The sequence below is a fragment of the Martes martes genome (genome assembly GCF_963455335.1).
Source record: "Martes martes genome assembly, chromosome: X".
NCBI lineage: Eukaryota > Metazoa > Chordata > Mammalia > Carnivora > Mustelidae > Martes > Martes martes.
In genome coordinates, this window is record NC_137897.1 from 12,756,701 (window position 1) to 12,784,313 (window position 27,613).

The 27,613-nt window shown below is 40.3% G+C and overlaps 1 protein-coding gene and 1 long non-coding RNA gene across 5 annotated transcripts in view; one reads left to right on the forward strand and one right to left on the reverse strand.

Moving 5' to 3' along the window:
- Positions 1-27,613, forward strand: part of NHS (NHS actin remodeling regulator) — a gene marked incomplete at both ends in the record, with an annotated part of 329,842 nt that overhangs the window by 291,795 nt on the left and 10,434 nt on the right. For 2 of the 4 annotated variants that reach the window (XM_080794774.1, XM_080794776.1), the window contains 2 exons: positions 24,630-24,692; positions 26,706-26,898. In XM_080794774.1, coding sequence (XP_080650900.1) covers positions 24,630-24,692; positions 26,706-26,898 — 256 coding nt within the window. The remainder of the gene's footprint in view (positions 1-24,629; positions 24,693-26,705; positions 26,899-27,613) is intronic. The other 2 variants (XM_080794775.1, XM_080794777.1) reach the window with 1 other exon arrangement.
- The window catches only part of LOC308336904, a 51,493-nt gene that overhangs the window by 8,879 nt on the left and 15,001 nt on the right, over positions 1-27,613 (reverse strand). The window lies entirely within an intron of this gene.

Sequence of the window (27,613 nt, forward strand, 5' to 3'; positions counted from 1 at the left end):
ACAGAAAATATTTTTGTTTTTAACTGAAAAAAAGTTGTATTTATATTTTATTTTTAAAATTTGTCTTGTTTGGTTTTTATTTTTGTTCTTTGGGGTTTTTGTTTTTTCTTTTCCCCTTCTTTTAAAAATTTTTTTTAATTTTTTCTTCTTTCTATAAAAAGCTACAGTTTAAAAGAGTAACTAACACATACTGCCACAGCTCCAGCCAGCCAGCAAAAGTCACCACACACACACAATCTACAGAGAGGACAACATACACAAGACCACTCCTTCATGTTTAGGAGAAGTAGCCTTTCTGCCTAATCCATAGAAACACCAAAAGTTGAGCAAAACAGGAGGAGAGAGGAATATGCTCCAATAGACAGAAAAAGATAAAAACCTCAGAAAAAGAAATAAATGAAACAGAGATAAGCGATATACCTTTTTTTAAAATAAAGATTTTGTTTATTTATTGGAAAGACAGAGCAAGAGAGGGAACATAAGCAGGGGGAGTGGGAGTGGGAGAGGGAGAAGCAGGTTTCCTGCCAAGCAGGGAGTCCAATGCCAGGCTCGATCCCAGGACCCTGGGATCATAACCTGAGCCAAAGGCAGATGCTTAAAAACTAAGCCACCCAGGCGCCCCCCTCCTTTTTTAGCAATATGCCTAATAAAGAATTTAAAATAATGATAATAAAGATAGTGGGCTGCAGAAAAAAAAATGGAAGAATTTAGTAAGCCCTTCAATAAAGGTATAGAAAATACTAGAAAGAACCAGAGTTGAAGAATACAACTGAAATAAAAAACACTAGAGGGAGAGTCAGTAGTAGATTAGAGGATGCAGAAGAATGTACCAGCAGTCTGGAAGACAGCATAATGGAAAGTGCACAAATTGAACAGCAAAAAGAGAAAAGAATCTGTTTAAAAAGATTTTATTTATTTACCTGAGAGACAGAGAGAGAGCATAAGCTGGGGGGAGGAACAGAGGGAGAGGGAGAAGCAGGCTCCCTGCAGGGAGCCTTATGTGGGGTTCAGTCCCAGGACCCCGGGATCATGACCTGAGCCGTAGGCAGACGCTTAACCAAATAAGCCACCCATGCTCCCCAAGAAAAAAAATTTTTTAATGAGGCTAGATGAAGCAATCTCTTGGATAATATCAGGTGAACAAACATCATGATATAGGGTCTTAAAAGAAGAGAGAGAGAGAGAGGTGTAGAAAACTTATTTGAAGAAATAATAACTAAAAACTTCCCTAACCTAAGGAAGGAAACAGTCACTCCCAAGAAGCACAGAATTTTACACATGATGAACCCAAGGAGGTCCATACCATGGCACGCAGTAACTAAAATGTGAAAGTTAAAGAGAGAATTTTAAAAACAGCAGGAGAGAAAAAAAATGTTAACTACGAGAGAAAACCTATAAGGCTATCAGCTGATTTCTCAGCAGTACTTTGCAGGCCAAAAGGGAGTGCATGATATATTTAAAGTGCTTGAAAGGGGAAAACCTGCAACCAAGACTGGCAAGGTTATCATTCAGATTTGAAGGCGAGTTAAAGTCTCCCAAACAAATGAAAGATAAAGGAGTTTATCATCACTAAATGAGTCTCACTAGAAATGTTAAAGGGACTTCTTTAAGTGGAAAAGAAATAGCTACAATTAGGCATAAAAAATTATGAATAGAAAAATGTAAAATATGAAAACATGCATTAAGTGTGGAAAGGGAGTAAAAAGGAAAGAGAAGGGTAAAAGAAAATTAAGGGTTTTTTTTCCCTGTTTTTTTAGACTGTATTTGAACTTAAATGACCAAACCTCATGAGAACCACAAACACAAAACCTATGACAGATACACAAAAAATAAAAAGAAAGCCAAACACAACAATATAGAACCTCATCAAATACAAAGAAAGAGAACAAGAGAAGGAGCAACAAAGAACTACAAAAACAACCAGAAAACAAATTTAAAAATGGCAATAAGTACATACCTATCAATAATTACTTTAAATATAAATGGCTTAAATGCTGGAGCCAAAAGATGTAGGGTGGGCAGAATAGATTTAAAAAGACCCATGTAGACTTCCGGGAAAGATGGTGGAATAGGAGAAGAGGATCCTGGGCTCATGTGTCCCACAGACACCACTAGGAAACACCCACATCAGTGTAAATAAACCAGAACAACTAGAAGACTGACGACATTCTCTCGCAGCTAAATGTAGAGAAGAGGCCACATCAAAGAGGATCAGAAGGACTGAGATGCAGTGGGGAGCCAGACAAACTAGCAGGACTGCCCACAGGAGGGAGGGACACCACCAGCACAATGAAGGGAGAGGAGAGGACCCTGCACTAGGCACCCCAGGCATGGGGACTGCACTGCAAACATGAATCCCCATAACATTTGGCTTTGAAGGCCAGAGGCGCCTGGCTTTGCAAGTTTTCCTAATCAGTAGGGCTTAACACCTGGAGCTTTAAAAATCAGCAGCGTCAGCTCTGCAGGAGCTGGGAAGGTCACAGGGAACTGAGTCCCCACCTTTAAAGAGACAGCATTTAACAAACAGCCCCACTGAGATAAAGCATAGAAGCAATAGTTTGAAAACTTCCCGAGATATACTGAAAGATTTATTTACTAATGTCAAAGCATGTGCTGCAGGAGCAGGGAACTTTGGGAAACTTTTCCAAGAACAAAAGTGCTGGTAGGTGCCCTTTCCCTCTCGTGCCCCCCAGCCTAGATAAACGGACACCTGGTGGAACCACCAGAGCGCAACACTCTCCACTTAGCTTACTAACAGCTTGTGTCCAGCCCCCATGCTCTTCTGCAGATCTGTCCCCTCCAATCTATCAGGATTTCACAAGAGTTTTCCTGAGCACCTGCAGCTTGCCACCCACAGCAGGTTGGCTTGCACACCTGGCCCCTGCGCTCTCCCTACAGACATACCCCTTCCAATATGCCCTTGGCTGGAGCCCATCCAAAGCAGTTCTAAAGCCTGGCTGTGTGCAAGCAGCCCCGACAGGAGACAGGATGACTCCAAAGTGACTCCTGGGGAAAATAACTGCACATACCAATACGACTGCAGCCCCAGCAATGGGCTGGGGGCAGACGTGATGTCTGACTGCAGGCCCCAGCCACGAATGAAAGCTTCTCAGGGCATAACACAGGGAGAGTGCCCTGCAGTTTGATGCTACCACAGCTCTGGGAAAAGCCTGATCTAACTCAGCTTAAGCCCAAGGTGGCCCCAGACTGACCCACTAACAACATAGTAACCAAACCCCGCCTATAACAGGCAAAGAGAGACATTAGAGACAAATGGCCTGAAGGCAAATACAGCACAGCCACAACAGTAGGACGCATGCAACACATATAGGAGACAGCCCTGAAGTGCCAGGTTCTGGTGAACAGGGAATGTTGTGCTGCAGAGCACTACAGGACCTCTTCCTCATAAGGCCACTACTTCCAAAAGGAGGACACATGGCTGATTTTCCTAACATGGAGAAAGGAACACAGAGAGTTAGACAAAATGAGAAGACCCAGGAATATGTCCTGAATGAAAGAAAAGGGCAGAAGTGAAGCAAGAGAGCAAAACGAAACAGAGATAAGTAATATGCCTGATAGAGTATTTAAAGTAATTGTCATAAAGATTCTCACTGGACTTGAGAAAGGAGTGCAGGACCTCAGTGAGACCCTCAAAAAAGAGATAGAAAACATAAAAAAGAACCAATCATAGATGAAGAACTTAATAAGTGAAATTAAAAATACACTAAATAGAATAAATGGTAGACTAGAGAAAGCAGAAGAACAGATCAGTGACCTGGAGGACAGAGTAATGGAAAGCAATCGAGCAGAACAGTAGAGAGAAAAAGAATAAAACATGAAAATAGATTAAGGGAACTCAGTGACACCATCAAGCCTAGTAATATTAACATTAGAGGGGTCCCAGAAGGAGAAGAGAGAAAAAGGGGAGAAAATTTATTTGAAGAAATAATAGCTGAAAACTTCTCAAATCTAGGGAAGAAAACAGAAATCCAGACCCAGGAGGCACAGAGAGCCTGCAACAAAATCAACCCAATTACCAAGACAGTAATTAAAATGGCAAAAAGTAGTGACGAAAAGAGAATTTTAAAAGCAGCAAGAGAAAAGAAAACAGTTACATTCAAAGGAAACCCCAAAGGGCTGTCAGCTGATTTTTCAGAAGAAGCTTTATAGGCCAGTAGGTAGTGACATGGTAGATTCAAAGTGCTGAAAGAAAAAAACCCTGCAGCCAAAAATACTCTGTCCAGCAAGGCTATCATTCAGACTAAAAGGAGAGATAGAGTTTCCCAAAGAGACAAAAGTTAAAGGAAACCATGACCACTAAACCAGCACTATAAGAAATGTCAAAGGGGACTCTAGAGTGGAAACAAAAGACCCTAAGAGTAAAATAAGTAGGAATCACAAAAGTAGTAAAAATAAGTGTATCTATAAAAATCAGTCAAGGGACTCACAAAATAAAAAGACATAAAGTATAACACCATTTACCCAAAATGAGGTGGGGAAGAGAGTAAAGAATGGGTTCAAACCTAGGTAATTATCAACTCAATATACAGTGCTATATGCAGAAGATGTTATATACAAACCTAATGGTAACCACAAACGAAAATCCAGTAATAGATAGGTAAAAAATAAAGACAAAGGAATCCAAGAATATTACTAAAGAAAGCCAACAAACCATGCGTGAAGACAGCATGAAAGGAGCAGAGAAGAACTACAAAAACAACCATAAAACAAAGTAACAAAATTGCAATAAGCACACACCTGTCAATAATTACTTTGAATGTGAATGGACTAAATGCTCCAATCAAAAGATACAGGGCAATGGAATGGATAAAAAAGCAAGACCATCTATATGCTGCCTACAAGAGACTCATTTCAGACCTAAAACCATATGTAGATTGAAAGTGAAATGATGGAAAAGCATTTATCATACAGATGGAAGTGAAAAGAAAGCCAGGGTAGCAATACTAATATCAGACAAAACAGACTTTAAAACAAAGACTGTAACAAGAGACAAAGAAGGACACTATAAATCATAAAGGGAACAATCCAACAAAAAGATATTGTAAATATTTATGCACCCAACATGGGAGCACCCAAATACATAAAGCGGCTAATAACAAACATAAAGGAAATAATTGATAGTAATACAATAATAGTAAGGGAATTTAACACCACACTTACATAAATGGATAGGTCATCCAAACAAAATGAACAAGAAAACAGTGGCTTTGAATGACACCTTGGACCAAATGGATCTAGCAGATATATTCAGAACATTCCATCCTAAAACAGCAGAATACACATTCTTTTAAGTGTACAGAGAACCTTCTCCAGAATAGATAACATGTTAGGCCACATAACAAGTGTCAACAAATTCAGAGAGACTGAAGTCATACCATGCATCTTTCCTGACCACAATGCTATGAAACTAGAAACCAACTACAAGAAAAAATCTGCAAAGGACAGAAATACATGAAGGTTAAATAGTAGAGTACTAACCAATGACTGGGTCAACCAAAAAGTCAAAGAGGAAATAAAAAAATACATGCAGACAAATGAAAATGAAAACACAACAGTACAAAGTCTTTGGGATGCAGAAAAATCTGTTCTAAGAGGGAAGTGTATAGCAATACAGGCCTACAGAAAGAAGCAAAAAAATCTCAAATTAACAACCTAACTTTACATCTAAAGGAGCTAGAAAAAGAACAAACAAAATCCCAAACCAGTAGAAGGAAGGAAATAATAAACATTAGAATGGAAATAAAACAGAAACTAAAAATAATAATAATAGTAATCATTGTAACCAGGAGCTGGTTCTTTGAAAAGATCAACAAAATTGATAAACCTTTAGCCAGTCTCATAAAAAAAAAAAAAAAAAAAGTTGGGTGGGCTCAAATAAACAAAATCAGAAATAAAAAAGGGAGAAACAACAACACCACAGAAATACAAAGGACTAAAAGAGAGTATTATGAAAAAGTATACACCAACAAATTGGACAACCTAAAAGAAATGGATAAACTCCTAGAAACATATAACCTTCCAAAACTAAATCAGGAAGAAATAGAAAATTGAACAGACTGATTACCAGCCATAAAATTGAGTGTGTAATCAAAAAATTCCTAACAAACCAAAGTCCAGCATCAGATGGCTTCACAGGTGAATTCTACCAAACATTTAAAGAAGAGTTAGTACCTATTCTTCTCAAACTATTCCAAAAAATAGAGGAAAAAAGGAAAGCTTCCAAATTTTTTCTATGAGGCCAGTATTACTCTGATACCAAAACCAGATAAAGACACTACATAAAAAGAGAACCATAGGCCACTATCTCTGATTAACATAGATGCAAAAATACTTAACAAAATATTAAGAAATGGAATCCAACAATACATTAAAAAAATCATTCAGCATCATCAAGCGGGATTTATTCTAGGAATGCATGGATGGCTCACTATTTATAAATCAATCAGTATGATATTATCTCATCAACAAAAGAAAGGGAAAAAACCTTATGATCATTTCAACAGATGCATAGAAAGCATCCAACAAACTACAACATCTATCCATGATAAAAACCTTAACAAAGTTGGTTTAGAGGGAACATACTTCAACATAATAAAGGCCATATATGAAAAACCCACAGCTGGCAGCATATGCAATGGGAAAAAAAAGAGCTATTCCTCCAAGGTCAGGAACAAGATAAGAATGTCCACTCTCACCACTGTTACTCAATATAGTACTGGAAGTCCTAGCCACAGCAATCAGACCACAAAACTAAAAGGCATCCAAATTGGTAAGGAAGAAGTAAAACATGCACTATTTACAGATGACAAGATACTATATACGGAAAACCTGAAAGACTCCACCAAAAAACTACTAGAACTGATGAGTGAATTCGATAAGGTTTTAGATAGAAAATTAATATACAGAAATCCACTGCATTTCTATATACTGATAATGAAGTAGCAGAAAGAGAAATTAAGAAAACAGTCCCATTTACAATTGCACCAAAAATAATAAAATCCCCAGGAATAAGCTCAACTAAGGACGTGAAAGAGCTGGAAACTATAAAGCATTATGAAAGACATTGATGATGACACAAATGAAAAGATATTCCATCCTTATGGACTGGAAGAACACACATTGTTAAAACATCTGTACTACCCAAAGCAATCTACAGATTTAATACAAATCCCTATCAATCTACCAAAATCATTTTTTCACAAAACTAGAACAAACAATCCTAAAATTTGTAGGGAACCGTAGAAGACTCTGAATAGTCAAAAGCAATCCTGAAAAAGAACAGAACTGGAGGTATCACCATCACAGATTTCAAGATATATGATGAAACTATAGGAATCAAAATGGCATGGTACTGGCAAAAAAAGAGACACACAGATCAACAGAACAGAACAGAGAGCCCAGAAATAAACCCACAATTATACAGCCGATTAATCTTCAATGAAAGAGGCAAGAATATGCAATGGGAAAAAGTCTCTTCAACAAATAGTACTGGGAAACTGGACAGCTACATGTAAAAGAATGAAACTGGACCATTTTCTTAAACCATACACAAAAATAAACTCAAAGGGATTAAGGACCTAAATATGAGACCTGAAACCATAAATATCATAGAAGAGAGGACAGGCAGTAATTTCTCTGACACCAGTTGTAGGAACGTTTTTCTAGATTTGTCTCCTGAGGCAAGGGAAACAAAGGAAAAATAAACTATTGGGACTACCTCAAAATAAAAAGCTTCTGCACAGCAAAGGAAACAATCAACAAAACTAAAAGAACCTACTGAAGATATTTGTAAATGACATATCCAGTAAAGGGCTAGTATCCAAAATATATAAAGAACTTACATAACTCAAAACCAAAAAATAAACAATCCAATTAAAAATGAGAAGACATGAACATTTCTCCAAAGCAGACACAGGAAAAGATATGCAACATCACTAATCATCAGGAAAATGGAAATAAAAAACCACTATCACCTTATACCTGTCAGAAGGGCTTAAAATAAAAGACAAAAAACAAATGTTGGCGAGGATGTGGAGAAAAAGGAACCCTCGTGCACTGTTGGGAATGCAAACTGGTGCTGTCACTGTGAAAAACACTACGGAAGTTCCTCTAAAAATTAAATTAGAATTACCATATAATCCAGTAATTCCACTACTGGGTATTTACCCAGAGAATACAAAAATACTAATTCAAAAAAATATATGTACCCCTTTGTTTACGGCAGCATTATGTACAATAGCCAAATTATGGGAGCAGCCAATCGTCCATCAATAGACAAATGGATAAAGAAGAGGTGGTATATATACATTACTCAGCCATAAAAAAGAATGACATCTTGCCATTTGCAACAACATGGATAGATCTAGAGGGTATAATGTCAAGTAAAATAAATCAGAGAAAAACAAATACCATATGATATCACTCATATGCAGAATTTAAGATATAAAACAAATGAACAAAGAAAAAAGAGAAAAACCAAAAAATAGACTCTTAACTATAGAGAACAAGCTGACGGTTCTCAGAAGGGAGGTGACCGGAGGTGAAAGAGGTGAAGGGGATGAAAGAGTGCACTTGTCGTGATGAGCAGCACTGACTAGTGTATGGAATTGTTGAATCACTATATTGTACACCTGAAACTAATATAACATTGTATGTTAACTATACTGGAATTAAATTTAAAATTAAATTTAAAAAAATTTTAAAAAACAGCATGCATAGTAGAAAAATAAACAAGATCCTTCTATATGGAATATTACACAGCCACAAAAAAGATGGCATCATGCCACTTGAGACAATATAGATGGACCTACAGGATATTACGCTAAGTGAAATAAGACTAAGACACATACCATATGATTCCACTCATAAGTGGAACCTAAAAAAACCCCTCAAATAAATGAATTAACAAAAAGCAGAATCAGACCTATAAATACAGAGAACAAAATGAGGGTTGCCAGAGGAGAGGGCTGTGGCATGGAGGGGGGGATGGGCAAAATAGGTGTAGAGGAGAGGAAGATAGAGGCTCCCAGTAATGGAATGAGTAAGTCATAGGAATAAAAGGGACAGCCTAAGGAATACAGTCAATGATACCGTAATAGCAATATAATGATATGACGGTAGCTACACTTGTGGTGAACACAGCATAATGTATAGACTTGTCAAGTCACTATGTTGTACACCTAAAGTAATATAACAATGCGTCAACTATACTCAAATAAAAAATGTAAACATGAAGTCAAATTCTTTTTTTAAAAAAAGAGGCAAAGCCCAAAAGAGTGTCTATTGTACGCTACCCTTCATGTTAGAAAAAAAGGATACAGAAGAAAATATACAGGTATCCATTTATTTGTGTAAAAGAAATAGTCTTTAAAAAAAGAGTCAGTTTTGCTATAACACAATATATTCGTCCCTAAAAGTCTCCACATTATGCAAAATTCCACAATAAAAACCAGAAGGTTTATGGGGGAACATGGGGTACAACACTCAGGAAACCTCAGACACACACACACACAGAGATAGGAACCTAATTTTTAAAAAAGCAGCAACACAATTTTACAACATTAAATAGTTAAGAAATATAATACAATAAACATGTCACTTTACCTAGAAAAAGCCTTGAAGTTTGTTTGTGGAATGGCGATCAGGACGGCTATAGCTTGTGAATTGGTGCAAAGGCGGGGAAGGCTGTAGCCCCGGTATGGATGGGTGTGGCTTCTAAGACACTAGTGAACCAGGGGAACTCAGAGATGTCTACAGCATGTGCATCTTACATATTCTTACCCAGCTCAGGTCAGCTGGGTATACTTTCTGGGTTCACCTAGAATTTCTCATGCATGAAACTGTCCATAAACAAACACGAAATACACATGAAACTCCAACTGTTCTCTCAGATATATCAATCATGGTGGCACAAACCTGCTTTTTCAAAACAAGCATTATTGCAAAGCTATACAAGAAAGACAAATCGGAAAGTAATGAGATTGATTTACCAACAGGCGGCAAGTGGGAAAAGACTAGCAAGAATGGGGGATGGGAAGGAGGTAGTAGAGTCAAGGGAGTGACACTTCTCTGAGTATATTTTTGGGGTAGGTCTAACTCTTAGAACTCACGTAATGTTTTACATACTAGCCCCCCACCAATAAATAAATAAATAAATAAATAAATAAATAAATAAAATGAATCAGAATGTGAGGAGAACCGCAAATGGAAAGCAAACAGCAACAAATAAACCTAACTATATTTCAAATGAATATCATAGTCACACTGAAGGAGGTGGGAAAGGAAAGAGGTAAACCTAAGTAACTCTGGAAAGAAGTGTTTTTGTTTTGTTTAATTTTAACCGAGAATATTTACTGATGGATTGATGAATATAATTTTAAATAGAATAAGAAGGCACAACCATGAATTCAAACAGTATTCAAACACCAAAAGAAGGAAAAGCCATAAACTTAGGAACTTAAAATATTCAAGTCCAAGAGCCTCTGAGGTACTGAATAGATAAGTATCAGACAATTCGTCCCTTTTGTACGATTCTTGTATTACATCACTTGATCACAAAGCCAGAATGATACTTCTGTAGAATTTCTCATTCATTTATACTTCAGCCATCCCACCTGACTGCTCCTCTGTTCCCCATTCCTCTCCCTTTCCTTTGCAGTGATATTCTTCAGCCATTCCCTTCCTAAGGAATTGTGTGCACATCTTCCTTCCAAAGCAAGGAAGCAAGCAAGCAAGTGATGAGTCAGGGGAAGTGAGCCATGGGCAGATATACGAATGAACAGATTTGGACATTAGGATGGCGACTGCCTGATTCAATGAGGTCTTTAAGCTGACTTGGGCAAATAAGCTGCTCTGGCTCGCAGAAAGGTCTATAATGCCACATCGTATTGTGCTACCAATGCCAGATCCCATGTTTCTAAGAGGTTAACAGTAATCTACACAAGGAGATACGTAGTCAATGTAACCAGGCAGCTAATGGGACAATACAGTCAATGCTTTGGACCTCCTAGCATAATCATTTGGCAACCGCAAAAACCTTCAGGATCCTGAGGACAATCTTTAAATCTCTTGGACAGATAAACTAGGCATCAACCATGCGGCAGAGATGGGAATACAGGAAGCGTTTAGGGTGCCCTAGCTCCTTGTTCAGAAACCCACGAGAAGGTCCCCAAGCATACTGTCAGAGAAGCCACTCTGGTGGTGACCATGCCTCCAAGCTGAGCAAACCTGCAGGCATGTGGTTATTTTCTGAAAAGGAAGAGTAGCCATATAGGTACTCTGTGTGTGGAGAATCAGAGGCCAGACGTTGAGGGGCCTGGGAAAACCACCGAGAAGTTTGGCTTGACACCTTTCACCTTTTAAGATGAACATCTCCATCCAGCAGTCCTCTGATGACAGAGCAACTGCAGGGGACCAAGAGATGGTCATATTCTCTGACAGAAATGCTGATTCCCCAAAAGTTCCTGGGGATATAACATCCCGGAGGCTTATTTATGAGCAAAAGTAGATAAAAACTACCAGACCATAGAACAATCTTGCCAAGTTAGATATGTATTTAACAGGCATAGCTTGGGGTTCCAGGTAAAAAAAAAAAGAGGAAACTCAGGCATAATAAAAAGCAGGAAGACTAAAAGATCAAGTGAATGGTATGCTGGGTGACAGAGAAGCAAAGGACATACGGAAGAGTTCGTAGGAGGGTGCTGAAACCTAGCTGAGGGGAAGGCAGCATAGCTGTAGTCTACACCCAGGGAAAGCTAGCTTGGCCAGTTGGCAAGAGTCCTTCCCTCCCTCCCTCCCTTTCTCAGACAGGATGGACAGATAGCATTCGGCAGCATCACTGGGGGAGATGATATCTGTAAATGGGGAACAGCTGAATGGATACTGAAGAGAAATAGGCTGGATGTGCCATTCTGTCATGTCCTGTTTGCCCCAAAGGCAGGTTTGTGCTAACAGAGCACACGTGGGGCTGTCCTGCAACAGCAGTGGTGTCTTGGCAGAAAGGGGGTGATAGGGTGGAGGTGGGGCTGGAAGGAGGACTCTCAAGTTCCAGTTTTTAAATACTAGACAACGAGGAACTTTTTAGTCAAGAAACTGGATGCTGACTTTCTGTTCTGTGCCCACTTTCTCCAAAACCCTAAGAAATTTTGCAAATGATACGGCACCATCCCCATCCTGATCAGTCTCCTGGATGGTCCTGTGATGCTGCTCAGTTGCTCCTCTGGGAAATTAGCTCCAGCCATCATGCATAGCCTCTGGACAGCTCATTGTGGGAGATCCTATCATCTTTATCCAAATCATATAGCCAAAAAGCAAAGTATAGTTCATTGCTTCAGAGTTGAGTGGTTCTGGTCCATTCTCATCTTTGCTCTTAGCACTATATGAAGTGGGTTGGAAATGAGCCAGTTTTTATGAATCAGTGGAAGTTTACCTGGTCTTTTCCCTCTGGAAAGAAGGCACTAATGAGCCATCTCCCGATGGGTTGATGACAAGTTCTGGCATCAACTGGAAATCTTCCCAGCTGAGGGCCCCATTCTCACCTTTGTCAGGGCTGGTGAACTGGCTGTAGAGGCGGGTGATCTGACTGTGGGAAAGGCTGGTCTCCTTGATCTCCTCTAGTTCTTTATTCCACAGTAACATGGAGGCCTGAGGCTCCAACCCCAAGTGGGAGCTCCCCTAGGAGCAGCTGTACCTGAAGCAACAGTGGAAAGCTAAAGAAAAGGAACTGTAGACAAATATTGTACTCTCGTTGGAAAATTTATTCTTCACAAGAGAATGAACTAAAAATTCCGAAACTACTTTAATGTGCAGGATAGGACTGAGCAAATATGTTGTAGATAATGACAATGAGTTTGTTACTGCTAGAGAAAGGAGTTACAAATAAATGGGGAAAGTCTAGAATGAATCCTTTGGTATTGGATTACATCTAAAATATCAGTATAAATTCATACATATTTTCTCAAACACACAGAGAGATATACACATGTATCTGCAGATGGATAGGCATAAAATAAACATGTGTCTATGTGCATGTATGAGTATACAAACATATTTCTTAGCTCTGTCATCTGAGAGGGCCTTAGAAGCAATGATACTCTGGTAACACTGAATACATCTACTGCCCACATTTTCTTTCTTTCTTTCTTTCTTTCTTTTTTTAAGATTTTATATATTTATTTGACAGACAGAGAGCGAGAGAGCACAAGCAGGAAGAGTGGCAGCCAGAAGGAGAGGGAGAAGCAGACTCCCTGCTGAGCAGGGAACCTGATGCAGGGCTCAATCCTGGGACCCTGGGATCACGACCTGAGCCAAAGGCAGGCACTTAACCGATTGAGCCACCCAGGCGCCCTGCTTACATCTTTCTAAATACCATTCTCTAAAAAGATAAACCAGGGATCCTTGGAGAAATTTATTCAAGAACTGGGCCAGGGGAAATGTAAGATAAGCCTAGAATATCTTAAGATGCTCAAAAGCAAGAAAGTGCTCAAAAAATTATAGGAAGCACGTCAAAAGGGCACAGAAGCCAACCTGAGGGAGCTCCCAACAGCTAAATCTGGGACACTCTGAGCAATAAAATAAAGATAGTAATGGATTATAACTCAGAAAATAAAGATCTGTATCTATACTGCTATAAGGAAATTGGGATAAATAAATACATGTATGGGGAGTAGTTCTTCCTTACAGAAGAGTTCTAGTGAATAAATGTAGAAGTATTGATACAAATTTTAAAAATCACCATTAGCCAAATATGATAGTAACAATTTTTATCGGCAACAATCATCGATGAATGCCAAAATTAGTTGGGTGAAATTATGTTGAGAAATAGGATGTGTGCATCGTCTCAAAGTTTCTCCCCACAAGATACTTGTTGATTACAAACAGAAAATAGTAATTTTAGCTGCAGAAGCTGACAGCCACCATCTTAGCCAAGTGATCAAAATTAACATCAGTAGCAATAGGGCACAGCTGTATATGAACCTCCTGATATAATGCAATGAGATGACACTTCCGTGGGATTCTTGCCAAAAATGTCTGACCTCAATCTAACCAGAAGAAAAATGTCAGACATCCTTAATTAAGGAACATTCTAGAAAATAATCAGCCAGCACTCTCCAAAAATGTCAAGGTCATTAAAGCAATGATTGAGGGATTACCACAAACTGAAGGACACTAAGGAGATTTGACAACTAAATGCAATGTGGGATCCTGGATTGGATCCTGGACCAGAAAAAGAACATTAGTGGGAAAACTGGTAAATGCCAAATAAAGCTAATAAATTGGTAAATAGTATTTATCAATGTTAATTTTCTGCTTTCAATAAATGTACTGCAGTTATGTAAAATGTTAACATTAGGAAAAGTTGGACAAAGAGTATATGGGAATCTTCTCTACTATTGCAACTTCTGTGTAAATATTCAGTTATTTCAAAATACAAAGATAACACACACACACACACACACACACACACACACACTCTTAGCCATAAATATTCCACAGTTCCTGAGTTGGGACTTGTACCCCAGTGCCTATGATAGATACATGGCTTCTGGAGAAAGTAAGTTCAACCAGGACAAGCTTAGTTCATAATTTCTTTTCTTTAAATAGCAAAATTCAGAAGACCACAGAGAATCTAATCTGAGATAATTAGAACTTGCTATGGTATATGACACTTTGGCCCCTAGGGCCCCCTCATGGCATAGATTCCCATTTGAGGGTGTGCAGTCCGTCGTAGCAGCTCACCCTCGTCCTCTGCTGAATGGGCTGTCCAGCTCATCTGTTCTCATCAGTAAGTTACGTTGGTATGGGCCGCGAATACTCAAGACATTTACCTGCTCTTCCCCCGTGCAAGCCTAAGGCAGGCATTCCCATTAGATCGCAGCCAACCTTTCCCACACGGTCCAGAGAGCCACTACTGATCAGAGTCAGCACTTGAGCTGAAACATCTGCTATTGCTACTTTCAGCTTGCAGTCGGGTCCATGGGGACCCTTGGAGTCTAAGTCCCTGCTTAGATCCTGAGGTTTAGATGGAAAGGCATGGAAATCATCCTTCCCCAAATGTGGTAAGATGCTCCAGCAATTTCACCAAGCGTCCCTCTCCAGCTTTTGTCAGTGGTCCAGGGCCAGAATATCTAGCAGTCTCTGTGGCAGTGGACGGCGAAGCTTGACATGAGATGCAGCGCTGTGGCAAAGGTTGATCAGGTTCCCGAGGAACACCAAAGCCTAAATCCTGACCATCTGGACTAACGGTTAACTCATTCTACCATATGGTGTTAACAATTATCCTCTGTGTCAGGCTTCATAAAATTAGCCTGGGAAGAATATCAGGGATTCTTTGTCATTTCATAGCCTGATAGTAGTTTTCTAACTTATCACACTATGCATCCAGGGATTTTAAAGTAAAAGTCTGTCAAATCATACTTTTCTTCTTACCAAGGAGGTGCATCTGAAAGATGGGACATTCCAACGGCCTTACTGGGAAGTAAATGAAGGCAATCACTCAAACGAAGACCTAGACCCCCTTGGTCTTATTCCAGAGCTATAAGCAATGACCATGTTCACTCTTCCATTTTCTATCAAGAAGAAGAAAATAGGTCTTATGAGAAAGCAGCTTCTGAGAACAACAAAACTGTCTTACAGAAGAATGACAAGACTGGGAGTGGAGTTCTGAGCCAAGAGAGGGCTTAAAGACTAGAGTCGGCGGGAGGGGCATTTCAGCAGTATTCGACCTGCCCTGGGATAAAGACCTTCTCACTGCCTCACTCTCTCTCCCGTCCCCAGTTCTATCTCCTCTCATCCAGCCTCTCCCCTCCTTCTTTCTCCATGAGTCCTCACCGGAGATTTCTGAAATTCTATTGGTTTATAAGACCGAGACTGAGAAATGCTGACCAAGCCTTTCCTTTGTTGTAAAAGAATTACACATACCACAGTGTCCTAGACAGGTTGTGTTTTGGTTTTATAAAATATCTTCATAGTTTTGCAAGCTCTCTCATAAATATTCTGTTGTTTTATGGCCTGTCTCAAGATGGTTCTATCCATCCAATTAAGTTTCTCTTGCTTCAGTCTAAGTGCTTTCCTTTATCTCATCCAGTTTGTTCCTTTAAATCGATTACAAAAAATTCTAACATTGGTATGAGAACCTTTGACATAAAAATTCTTCCCTAATCCTGAAACCTTCAATTCCTTCATTCTGCCTAAAGAAATAAGTTGAAATCCTTAGCCCAACTCTCCAGCCTCTGTATGATCTGGTCCTAACATACCTTTCCAGATGGACTTCCCACAAATCCATTGCACAGACCCTAGACCTCAGGCAAACAAAACTATACGTGCTTCTTGAGAAAATATCCTGCACTCTCAAAACAGTATCTCCACTTGGAATGCCCTCTCTCCCACTGTGGCCTCTTATTTATTCATTTTGAAGAAAATTAACTGACACAAAAATGAGAAACATAATTTCTGCCATACAGAGTACATGGGATAGTAGAGAAAATTGTATGTTATTAAGTATAAGGTATTAGCGCCTAACTGGTTTGTGGTGTTAGAATAGGGCTGGATGTTAGGATTAAACTTCATGGTAAAGGGAGCATCTGAAAAGGCCTTGAAGGATGGGGTAGAATTTCCATGTGTAAACTGGGAGGAAAAGGATTATAAGCTGAGGAAACCATGAGAGCAAGCTCACACAGGCAGGAGAAAATGAAGGGCGTATACATCAATCCAAATATTTTGGTTCGGCTGCAGTGCTCCAGTAGACCAGATCTTGAAGGACCTTGAATGTCAGACTAAAACGTCTGAATCTATTACACAGACACGGGAAATTAGAAGAGTGTTGAGCACAGAAATAACATGGTCAGAAAGAGCAGTGCTTTATGAAGATACCACGCCATGTGTGTATAGGGTTAACTTCCTCAATTTCTAGAGGTTTCTTCTTGGTATAGTAGGGTTGGAAGAGCCTGACATTAGTTTCAAATGTAAGACTACAGGAGTGGTGATGCCTGTCACATGCTCCATTTAACTCAGCTGTGAGCTCTCACAGACTGGCTATAAGTAACTTGTGACTTTACTTGTAGCTGCTGTTCTGATATGGGACTCTCCTTGGGACAAGTCAGCACAGCACCTATGACATGCAACTATACAGCTACTGACCCCAGCAGATACATTTCCCCCTCTATACCCATTTTCGAGAATCACCAGAAGCAGTTTGCTTTTGAGACGCCGTCAGTTCTCCTGTTCCCCGCCATAAAATGCAGACATCATTATCATCTCGACATCCCACAGACCATCACACCGGTTCCTGTTTTCCTCATGGGGTGAGGAAGCAGAGGTAGCAAGTACTTTAGGTGCCTTAGACACAAGCAAGCCAGGGTGAAAGCCTGGTACCACACACTTCAGCAGTCAGGGTCCAGCCAGGAACACAGACTGATCCACAGCAGTTATTTTAACAGAGAGAACTCAGTATCGGGAAGGTACTGCAAAACGGACATAGCAAACAGGAAACGGAGGCGACACAGAGACAGTAAGTGCAGAAAGGAGCTGACACACCTAGGACAGAACCTAACAGGGAGCAGCTGGTGAGAGAGAAATGTTATTTTCAGAGTCCCGGCAGAGTGCAGAATAGATGTGCAGCTGACAGACGACAGCCGAACAGGCAGCACAACAACTAATGACAGCATTAGCCCACGAGCCCCGTTAATATCAAATACTGTGAGAAATAAAGAAAATTCCTTACTGCGGAGTTTAGTTTTGGAATTCTTTCTTTTTAAAACATAGGCCTGGCTGTGGAGCAGTGAATAAAATTACTGCTTTGTACACATCGTTCCGGAATATGCTCAGGTTCACATTTTCTTGCACACCTGAGACATTCCGCTGCTCTAAGTACAAGCAGACAATGGAGTAGTACTCACAATAAGACAGAATGAATTACTGACACACACAACAACTTGGATGGATCTCAGAGGCATTATGCTGAGTGAAAGAAGCCAGTATCAAAAGGTATGATTCCATTTATATGACACTTTCAAAAAGACAAAACCATAGTGATGGACAACAGGTTCTTGGTTGCCAGGGGCTGGGGGGTGGGTATGACTCTAAAGGGATAGCACAGGGGACCTTTTTGAGGTAATGGAAATGTTCTGAATCCTAATAGTGGGAGGGTTACATGAGTCTAGGCATGTGATAACACTCATAGAGCTATACTAAAAAAAGAGTCAATTAAAAAGGGGGGGAAAAGGTAAAAAATAAAGGTGGAACATGCATGGCTTGTGCATAAGAAGGTTTTATCTTTTCTTATTTTTTAAAAACTTTGCTGTGGTAAGGTTAAGTATGACCCTACTGAGCTCTTGCCACAACTGGCGTGAGTTACAAGGGAAAAGTGTCCCTTGGAGTGAAGCCAAATCTACAACATGTCTTCAGTTACTGCACACCTTGGGGCCTCCAGCTGAGGGCAAGGCAGGTGGGCGAGGGAGGAACTCTCCCCGCACCGATGGGCCATTGTGGGACTCACGCTGCCTGCTCCTGTAATTTGGGTGAGGGTATTTGTGCCGTCTGCAGCAGTTCAAAGCTTCCTTCTTCCCTCCACTTCAAAGCCCGGCCTGCTTTTTTCCCACTCATGTCTTTTATTTGGTGCTAGCAACCTTTGAGGACTGATACTGAATGGCCCTTGGCAGTGACCCCACTAATTGGCAAAGCTGGCCACAGGGGATGAATAAGACACTCACTGGCATCAACATCACACTGATCATGGTCCAGTGGGCCTTGTTTTGTGTTCTCCTTGACAGTCCAGAGCAATTCCTGTGAATAAATGACTGAGCAGCAGCAGGAAGTGGTCTCTCTCCTGGCCTCCCTGGAGCCCTCTTTTCCATTCACATGGGGACTACCATCCACACAGGCTTCAAAGTAGAATTCTGTTATGCTCAGCACATTTAAATCACTTCATTAATAGAACACCATTAAACAAAGTGTTCCTGAACTTTAAAATACATAAAATCATTTTGCATTCCATCACCCAAAGAATTTTCCTTTGGTTCCAGCTGAGATCAAAAGGAGAGAGAGATTCTTGGCGGCTACATGCTGTCTTTCACAAAGACTCTCTTGCGGTGGAAACCGCGCCATTGCCACTGCATTCAAGTTCTGCTCACTAGGGGCCGATCTCATACCCAAGACATTATCAGACCATCAAGAGGGTGGGATTCACTTTTGAGTGAATGAGCACATACTCTTTTGTGTTTGGCTTCTTTCACTCCACATACTTTTTTGAGGTCAATGTTACATGTATCAATACCGTGTTCTTTTTTATTACTGGGTAGTACTGCATTATATGAATATGGTAGTCCCCAATTTGTTTATCCATTATCTTGTTGGTAGATAATGGAGGTGTTTCTGGTTGTGAGGACTTTTTGCAGGGGGTCTTTTACAAATTAAGTTGCTATGAATATTTTTGTGCAAGGCTTTTTGTGGACATACTCATTCTTCTTACCTCCGTATACCTGAGAGGGAATTATAGGGCAGACATATGCTTAGGTTTGTTAGATACTGCCAGTCTCTGAAGTGACTAGACCATTTTACATGCACCCCATCAATTTATGAGAGTTCTAGTTGCTCTTCCTCTGTGCCAGCACTTGTTATTATTGATCTTTTTAAGTTTAGCCCCTCCAGTACACAGCAGTATGTGACTGGGGTTTTCATTTGAATTTTCCCGATGAGAAATGATGTTGAGGGCTTTTGCATATGCTTATTGGCCTTTTGTATATTTCCTTTAGCCAAGTGCTTCTCAGGAGACTTGAGGAAGTGGTGGTGGCAATATCTGGCAGGGAAGAGATATAAAGGTATGATTTGGAATAACAGACTTATCAATGATAAGGCCATTTTTCCCAGTCCTGAATATTTCTGCATTTTGGTGTTTTAAATAGACAGTAATATATAAAGTGGTTAAAAGAACTCAGTCGGCACTTGTTCCTGAATATCTCCCTCCCGGCCTATAACCACTATCCACAATTCTGCCTCAGAGATGTGTTCCTTTGGGCTTCTCACTAGGAGTTCTCAGCACATTAATGTGAATGCATCTGTGGGCTTCTGTCGAGCCTCACAGATGGCTGGGGGTGCAGTGGGAAGGGTTTGGGCACTTGGGGGTGCTGCGTTTAGGCCCTCTGGGGAAAGCATGAAGGCCCTGGCTTTCCTGGGAGAGTGGTAGAAAAGGCAACACCAGGAAAGGGAAGAAAGGCTTAGGAGAGAGAGACACAGGAAGCACCCTAAACTTTTACTTACTTCATTTTGTTTTCCCACAATTAATCACTTTGGTAAATGTTGGAGTTGAGGAGAGAGAAAAGGGAGAAGCACAGTATGAGTCAGAAATGATGTTATTAAGCATGTTCGGAAGAGCACAATGCCAGCCAATAGGAGGCTCTGGGACAGTGTCATGGAAAGAAAGTGCTATGTAACTACAGCAGGAAGAGTGAAGAAGGTATCGCCGGCTTCCTTTAAGCCTTCCAGAAAGATCGAGGCACTTTCTGTTTATGTGCAACACATTCACACACTCCAGTAAGAAAAATCTGAGGCAGACAAGGTCCCCTCCATCTCCTAGATAGGCTGTAACCTTGTGCAGAAATGCAGGGACCTGGTCTAAGGACAAATGGACCCCAGGGTAGAATGAAAGTAAGGTCCCAGATCACCTGACTAAGAACCCATGTGGCTTGTAATGGGCATCTTCGCTCTAAGGTTTTATTCCTATATTCAAGCATACCACAGCATCCATTCTCTAGTGAATATTTCTCATGTTTAAGACAGCATGATAGTAATGAATCAGCTCTGAAAGTCAGCTGCTATAAATGCCATGTGTTATCAGTTAGATCACACACTAAAGCCAAATTTTCAAAACATTTTCTGCTGAAATACCCACAACATTTTAACAGATGTCTTTTGGAGAGTCTACAGGCAAAATAAGCTCCCATCAGCATATAAAATAAAACCCCAAAGAAAGTAAAATGCAGGGGGATTATATTTTTCTTTTGGCAGTAAGAGAAAGGTTGGGGAAAATCTTGAGATGTTTGGAGAAATGCTTGTTCACAGCCACAAAACTGAAGAAATGAATAGTGTCTATTATTTCTTGTTCTGAGCACTGACCCCAAGTATGTAGCTCTAACTTTCACTGAAGCAGTTTCATGGGCAGGTAGGGAAAAGATCTGAGAGTGTCAATTATGGGCCAGCAGGGACAGAAATGGGGTGAAAGCATCAAAGAAGCATCTTTTGTCAGGGACAGAATGGACAAGACCATTCTAAAATGGTCTCATCTTGGAGTCTAAGGCCTCTTAAAATCAGGGGTAAGAGGGCCAGAATGGGAGCCTGGAAAAAGAAAGACACATTTTTATGTGTGTGTTTTTCTCCAACATTACGAAAATATCTGAAAGTACAGAAAAGTCAAAAGAAGGGGGGCAGGGAGAGGGTAGTTGGGTGATGGACACTGGGGAGGGTATGTGCTATGGTGAGTGCTGTGAAATGTGTAAGCCTGACGACTTACGGACCTGTACCCCTGAAGCAAATAATATATTATATGCTAATAAAAAAATAAAATAAAAGTCAAAAGAACTATATAGTGATGAGAGAGAGATCATTTTTCATGTGACACATTGGTTCCCCAGGTGCTATCTTTGACCTTCAAGAAATGTTCTTGAATGAATCAATGAGTGGTCTAAGAGGCTTCCCACATACTTATTCAGGGGAAGCCAAGGTTGTTCACTGCTACTCCTGCATGGAGTGGTAATTCCAAAAACAGGACACCCTATGGCTCTGCTTCTGTTCTACCTATTGTTTTGGATGCTCCTTGCTCATGCTGTCTTGTCTCCTCCTTGCCTTGTTATCTTTGACTTTGTGCTGGATGTTGTACTGCAAAATTGTATGTGGAGATAATCTGATATTATTTCTTTTGAGAGGATTTTTGTTTGCTTGGGCCAGGCACATGGGGGTGCTAGCTAGCAGTACAACAGATTTTACTTAAGCATTACCAAGGCGGTAGGAATACAGTTATGAACAAGAAATGGTTTCTGCCCTTGTAGGTCTTACTAAGAATAAGCAAAATGATTCATTTAAATAGAGTCCTTAAAGGATAATTTAATTCATACAAGTCTGATCAGCATGCAGCTTTTCCTCACCGTATCCGTGCGCACTGGTTAAGGACTGGCATGCTGGGCCGTGCAGAGATGCCCGGAGGCAGCAGTTCTGTTTCAGTTTTATTTCTTAGGTAGTTTTAGAAAAAAAAAATCCTATGAACTGATTATATCACCATATAAAAGTCGAATCAGAAATAATCAGAACTATTTTACTTCCTTTGACCAAACACCCAGGAAAGAGAATGCTTTAAAACACTTCACTTAAGCAGGTACTAATTTCACGGCAGAAATAAAACCAAAGTCCATTTCAATATTATAAGCTTAACTATTCTAAATCAACAGATCATCTATAGGAGCTTGAGTGCTTTTGTCGTGGTGGTAAAACCAAAGAACAAAGTCCTTCCACACACAAGCTCCAGAGCACCTAGTTTCAGGCCTCACGAGCTGGAGGCTGGAGCTCCTATCAAAACAGCGCAGAGGCGGATCAGTTGAGAAGGAATCTTCAGTGGAGTGTAACCTGCCGAGACCCTGACCTAACGATGGTTGACCAAAACAGAACAGTCTCTCTCTGGACCTGGAGTCCTCAGTCATTTCCAAATGTTACCTCGTACTTATTTAATGGCATGGCGGGGCGGGGTCTCAAACTGATGAAAATTAAAAACCACTCCTCATCCCTCACTCCTGGAAAAAACACTCAGTAGGAGAGCTGACTTAGAAGGTTAAAGACAAACTACCAAAATGAATATATTAATATCATTAATGTGTTTTATTCCCTGCAGTTTTCTGCTGTGTAATTCTTTAAATTCTTTCATGAGGCACCAGAGCCTTTGGTTTCTTGGAAACGGGTTCCTTCACCATACAGGCTTTGTTTTCAGGCTCCCTTTCTCCTGCTTCCATGATTTTGCTCTCTACTTGGCATACGCCGGGGTCTTACTTGAGACCTACACATCACTATCTGTGATGGAGGCTTAGGAGAGAAGCGGGGTAATGTCTGAACTCAGGCCACATACAGCACATCTGTCAAAATGATCATTTTCAGTGAGGGAGCCACAGACCCTACGAAATCATTTGTCTTAAATAACATCTAGATCAAAGTTAACTGGGCCTGAGGAGATGGCATTTGCTTTGCTTAAAAATTAATGAGCAACCCTGTCACTTAAAATTTAGAAACTCAGAAGAGAATCAGACCTTGAGTGCTCCACCTTCAAAACAGGTTTGCCATAGGCTTAAGAAAAAATCAGAACTGGAATACTGAGCCTCTGATGGAACCAAATGTGGCTTGTGGTTTCCTCTACTTTTTTCACCTACTTGCACTAAAATGATCAGTGCCCTTGGATTCTATGGTGTCTGCTTCCTCCTGATATCTTGACCACAAACCTTACTCTTTTGGAGTTTCTCATCACTATTAAAACAAACAAGGCTCATATCATTCAAGTGTACCAATAATTTTTTGAGTTCCTACAAGGAGGAGCCACTTTGCTGGCATCATGGAAGACTGAAAAGAAAATCAAATGTGGCTTCTAACCCCTAAGAATTTATAATCTAATAGAAGAAAAAGACACATCCAGGAAGAATTCAGGTTACGTTAAAGCAATGCTATAGGGAAAGTGCTATAATAGAGGCCTAACTGAATCTAAAGCTGACATGGTTTGGAGTTTAAGAGAGTTTCAACGTCCTGCTCAGTAGATCCTGAAAAGGGGATTCTAGTTACCTGATTATTCTCCAAACACGACTGGCTACATAATTTGTGGGGCCCAGTTCAAAATGAAGACGCAGGGCCCCTTACTCAAAAAAGCATGGTGTCCTTCTGAGTGTGGAACCCTGTCACATGCCCTTAAGCCTGGCCCTGTCTTCAAATACAGTCTGTGAATATGGGGAAGAGGCAGATTTTAAGCAGCCTGGATGAAGAAAGTGCACACAGGGAATTTTCTTCCAAGTAGTTCACCGGACAATAAACTCGCTCGAGGAAAGAAAGAATTCTGTCTTTCCCAAATTAACAAACGGGACTGGGCTCTAAAAGAAAGTTACCATTTGCAAAGTCGATGTCACAGATACGGCACAGCTACACGGTAAGGGTAATAATGATAGTAGCAGTAGCGGGGGTAGCAGCTGACAAACGTACAGACCTTATGAAGTGCCACCATTTTTCACAGTCAATTCTGTTAACTTACTGCTCATTTAATCCTCAAAACAGCCCCGGAGGGCAGATAGATGCTATTATTTCCCTATCTTACAGATGAGGAAACCGACATTAGAAAGTCCTTAGAAAGAGTCATTAATTGTCCCTGGTCACACAGCGAATAAATGGTAGAACCAGGATTTGAAGTCAGACAGTCTAGCTCCAAAGTCTGTGCTCTTAATCTGTCCTTGAAATAAGGACATATATGGAGGGAAGGAAGGGAGGGAGTCATCCTGGTATACTCATTCATTACTATCTTAGATTTGACTTAACCAGGGTATACTGTGTGTTGTGCGCATGTTTTTAATTTTTGCTTTTTTTGCATTTCATGTTCATAGTTTAACAGCACCCGTTCGCCCTCCCCCACTGAGTGTTGCCACATGACCCCATGGAGTAGAAAGGTACTGGTTCTGAGAACATTGCATCACAGCCCTATCCCATTCTCTCCAGACATTTTCTTCTCTCTTTTAACTATGGCAAACTGTTCTTTCTAACTAACAGGTATTCTTTTAAATCCTCCTCAAGAGTGATATTTTCCTAACTTGAATTACATAAAACGTAATTTAGACAGCCATGTCACTGGCTTTCTTTCTCACTTCCTTCCCCCTCTAAATTACAATTAAGGCTCTGTTCAAGACGGGCATCACCTAATGCCACTCCTGGACCTTAGACTTCGAAGGAGAGAAATTCCAACTTGCCCTGTACTTACCAGAACTGTAAAGATTTAGCTTCTCAAATCAAAAAAGAGAACAGGACAAAAGGATTCTCTGGCAGCCAGTTGTCCCTGTCGCCATTAAATAAAACACGCTTTTGGCTGCTGGTCAGAGCCTGTAGTCAGGTCACTATTCCGTCTTTGTTCCCCAGTCCATTGTTATTCAAGGAAGGAATCGCCTACAAAATGTGGCCTCTGGTGGTGGGGGTTTCTCTCCAGCTCTTGCTCTTTCTCCCTCTTTTTCTGTCTCTCTTTTCGAATGCACCAAACTTTTTTTTTTTTTTCTTTTTGGAAGTTACCTAGGAAACAAAGTCTTTTGTGCTCCAACTTTATTTGAGCTATTCGCTTCGCTGGGAATCTGCACAAAAGCTGAAGAGAAAAGAAGGTTGCTATGTTTTACTAAAATGTTCATGCCGAACACATTTTTCTCAAGGGGGGGGGAGTCATATCCTGTTGGGTGTGTTGGGGGGCTTTGCAGATACCTCTGACAAGGTAAGCAAATGCTGGGGGGTTAACTTAAACAAATGGCTCTAGAATCTAGAATCTTCTCTTTATGAGGACCTGAGAACAGTTTGACAATATGTGAATCCCGAGTCAGCAGGACATGATGCTTCCAAATGTGAGGATGAGAAATTTTTTTTCATGACTTTAGGACAGAATATTATTAAAACTTAACTGGAATAAGAGGGGAAAATATTTATTTTATACAAACACTCACCTTCCTCCAAATTATGGAAAGAAAGAAAACTAGGGTCAGTGGTGAAAACTGGGTCTTTTAATAATCTGGTTTAGAAGCCCAACCCCGAAATCAAAATCGGAGTGGAGCCTTTTTAATAATCTGTGTTAGGAGCCCAGCCCTGAAATAAAAGGTAGACAATAATACTATCAAGGGCTTGGATGGAGAATTTTCAAATGTCATACCGAAGTCAAGGCCTCTATCTAACTCCACAGCTAGAAGAAAAGCTTTCCACTGCAAAAGCTGAAAGAAACTAAGATCCTTTACTCTTCCGAATTTGAAAAAGAAAACCTCTTGAATCTTTTCCCCCATTAACTGCTTTTGTATTCTCCACTATAGTAAGTAGGGGAGAGGGGCTGCTTTTCCATGTGCACACAGTGTTGATGAAACTGCATTTTTGAAATGTTATTCACAAATGCCATAGTCCTACAGTAAAATTAACTCCTTGTGATTTAATCCAGCCTCTCAGAGTAGACAGGCTTGTCCTTCAGGTGATATGTTCTAGAATGTTTCCTGACTCTAGGTTTTCCGGCACATTTTCTGAACCTTTCATAGGCATCTAAATCATCTACTCCCTTTGATTCTAGTCATCTAGGGCTCTCAAGCCTTTCATTAGGCATATACAGGGAGACAGATATCCAGAATCTACCTGTCACTGGGTTAGAAACTAAGATTTTTCTTCAGTTTCAAGTTGGGGGACCTATGGCTACCCTGTCTCTCCTCCTAATTCCTAATTCCATTTAACCTGAAAAGCATGTTCCTTAAGTCCATTTTTTCTTTTGTGTCGCTTGACTACTAAAATTCTAACTTTCAATTAGTGGTGCTTACTAACTATTTCTAGGAATTCTTCCTTTGACCTAAAAGCTTATTTCTGACCTCACTGTTCTTAGCTAAACTGTGAAATTCCTTGATATGTTGCTTACATATAAACCATGCTGGCTAAGTCTGAATGTACTTCATTTGCAGTCCCATCCCCCGGAGGATGAAGATACAGATGTCATGTTAGGGCAGAGGCCAAAAAACCCAGTACACAATATCCCCTCGACACTGGACAAGCAGACCAACTGGAGCAAAGCACTGCCTCTCCCAACACCAGAGGAAAAGATGAAACAAGACGCCCAAGTGATTTCTTCTTGCATTATTCCCATCAATGTCACTGGTACCGTTCTGTTCTTTTCTTAGGGGCAGTCGGGTCACAATATTCTGTGTTTTAAATATGTTCAAAACCTGTGCTGCTGGGCGGGCCAGTTAAGAATACCGCTTTGTAAACAAGCAATACCTTTTTCATCAGAATACAACCCAGAAGATGTTCAATATGCTTTTGTCAAGTTTTGAACATCCATTTGCATATGTTCTGCTAGGCCGCTTGTTATGTAAATGATGGACAGTTTCTTTTTGAAAAAAGTCACCAAATAGCTCTTTGGTCATAGCCGACTGAAATAATGGAGAAAGCGGCAGTGATTAGTCATATGATAATGATGCATGGCACAGCAAAAAAGAAAACAGCAAACCCCAGGTCTCTCAAACTGCAAATAATGATCCTGCAGACCAACTGTAAAATCTGTTTTCAGGCTTCTTTCGATGAAGGTAGGCTTGTTTCAAAGATCGTTTAGATTTCCGCATTGATTTTGGTAATTTCTGACCTAAAAATATGCAGATTCAAAGATGAAAGCTGAATTCTATTCTAATCTAGCCAGCCTGGCTTACATTCCTCTCTGCCTTCCTCTTCTTGTGTACTGAGGTTTTAAATGTTAGCCTAGGTCGAACGCAAGCCTGTCCAGACTCTTCTGGAAAAGTTTATCTCTAGTGACCGTAGATGCCAGGAAACGATCTACTAATCTTAGCTGTAAGTGAAATAATGTTATGAAATATTC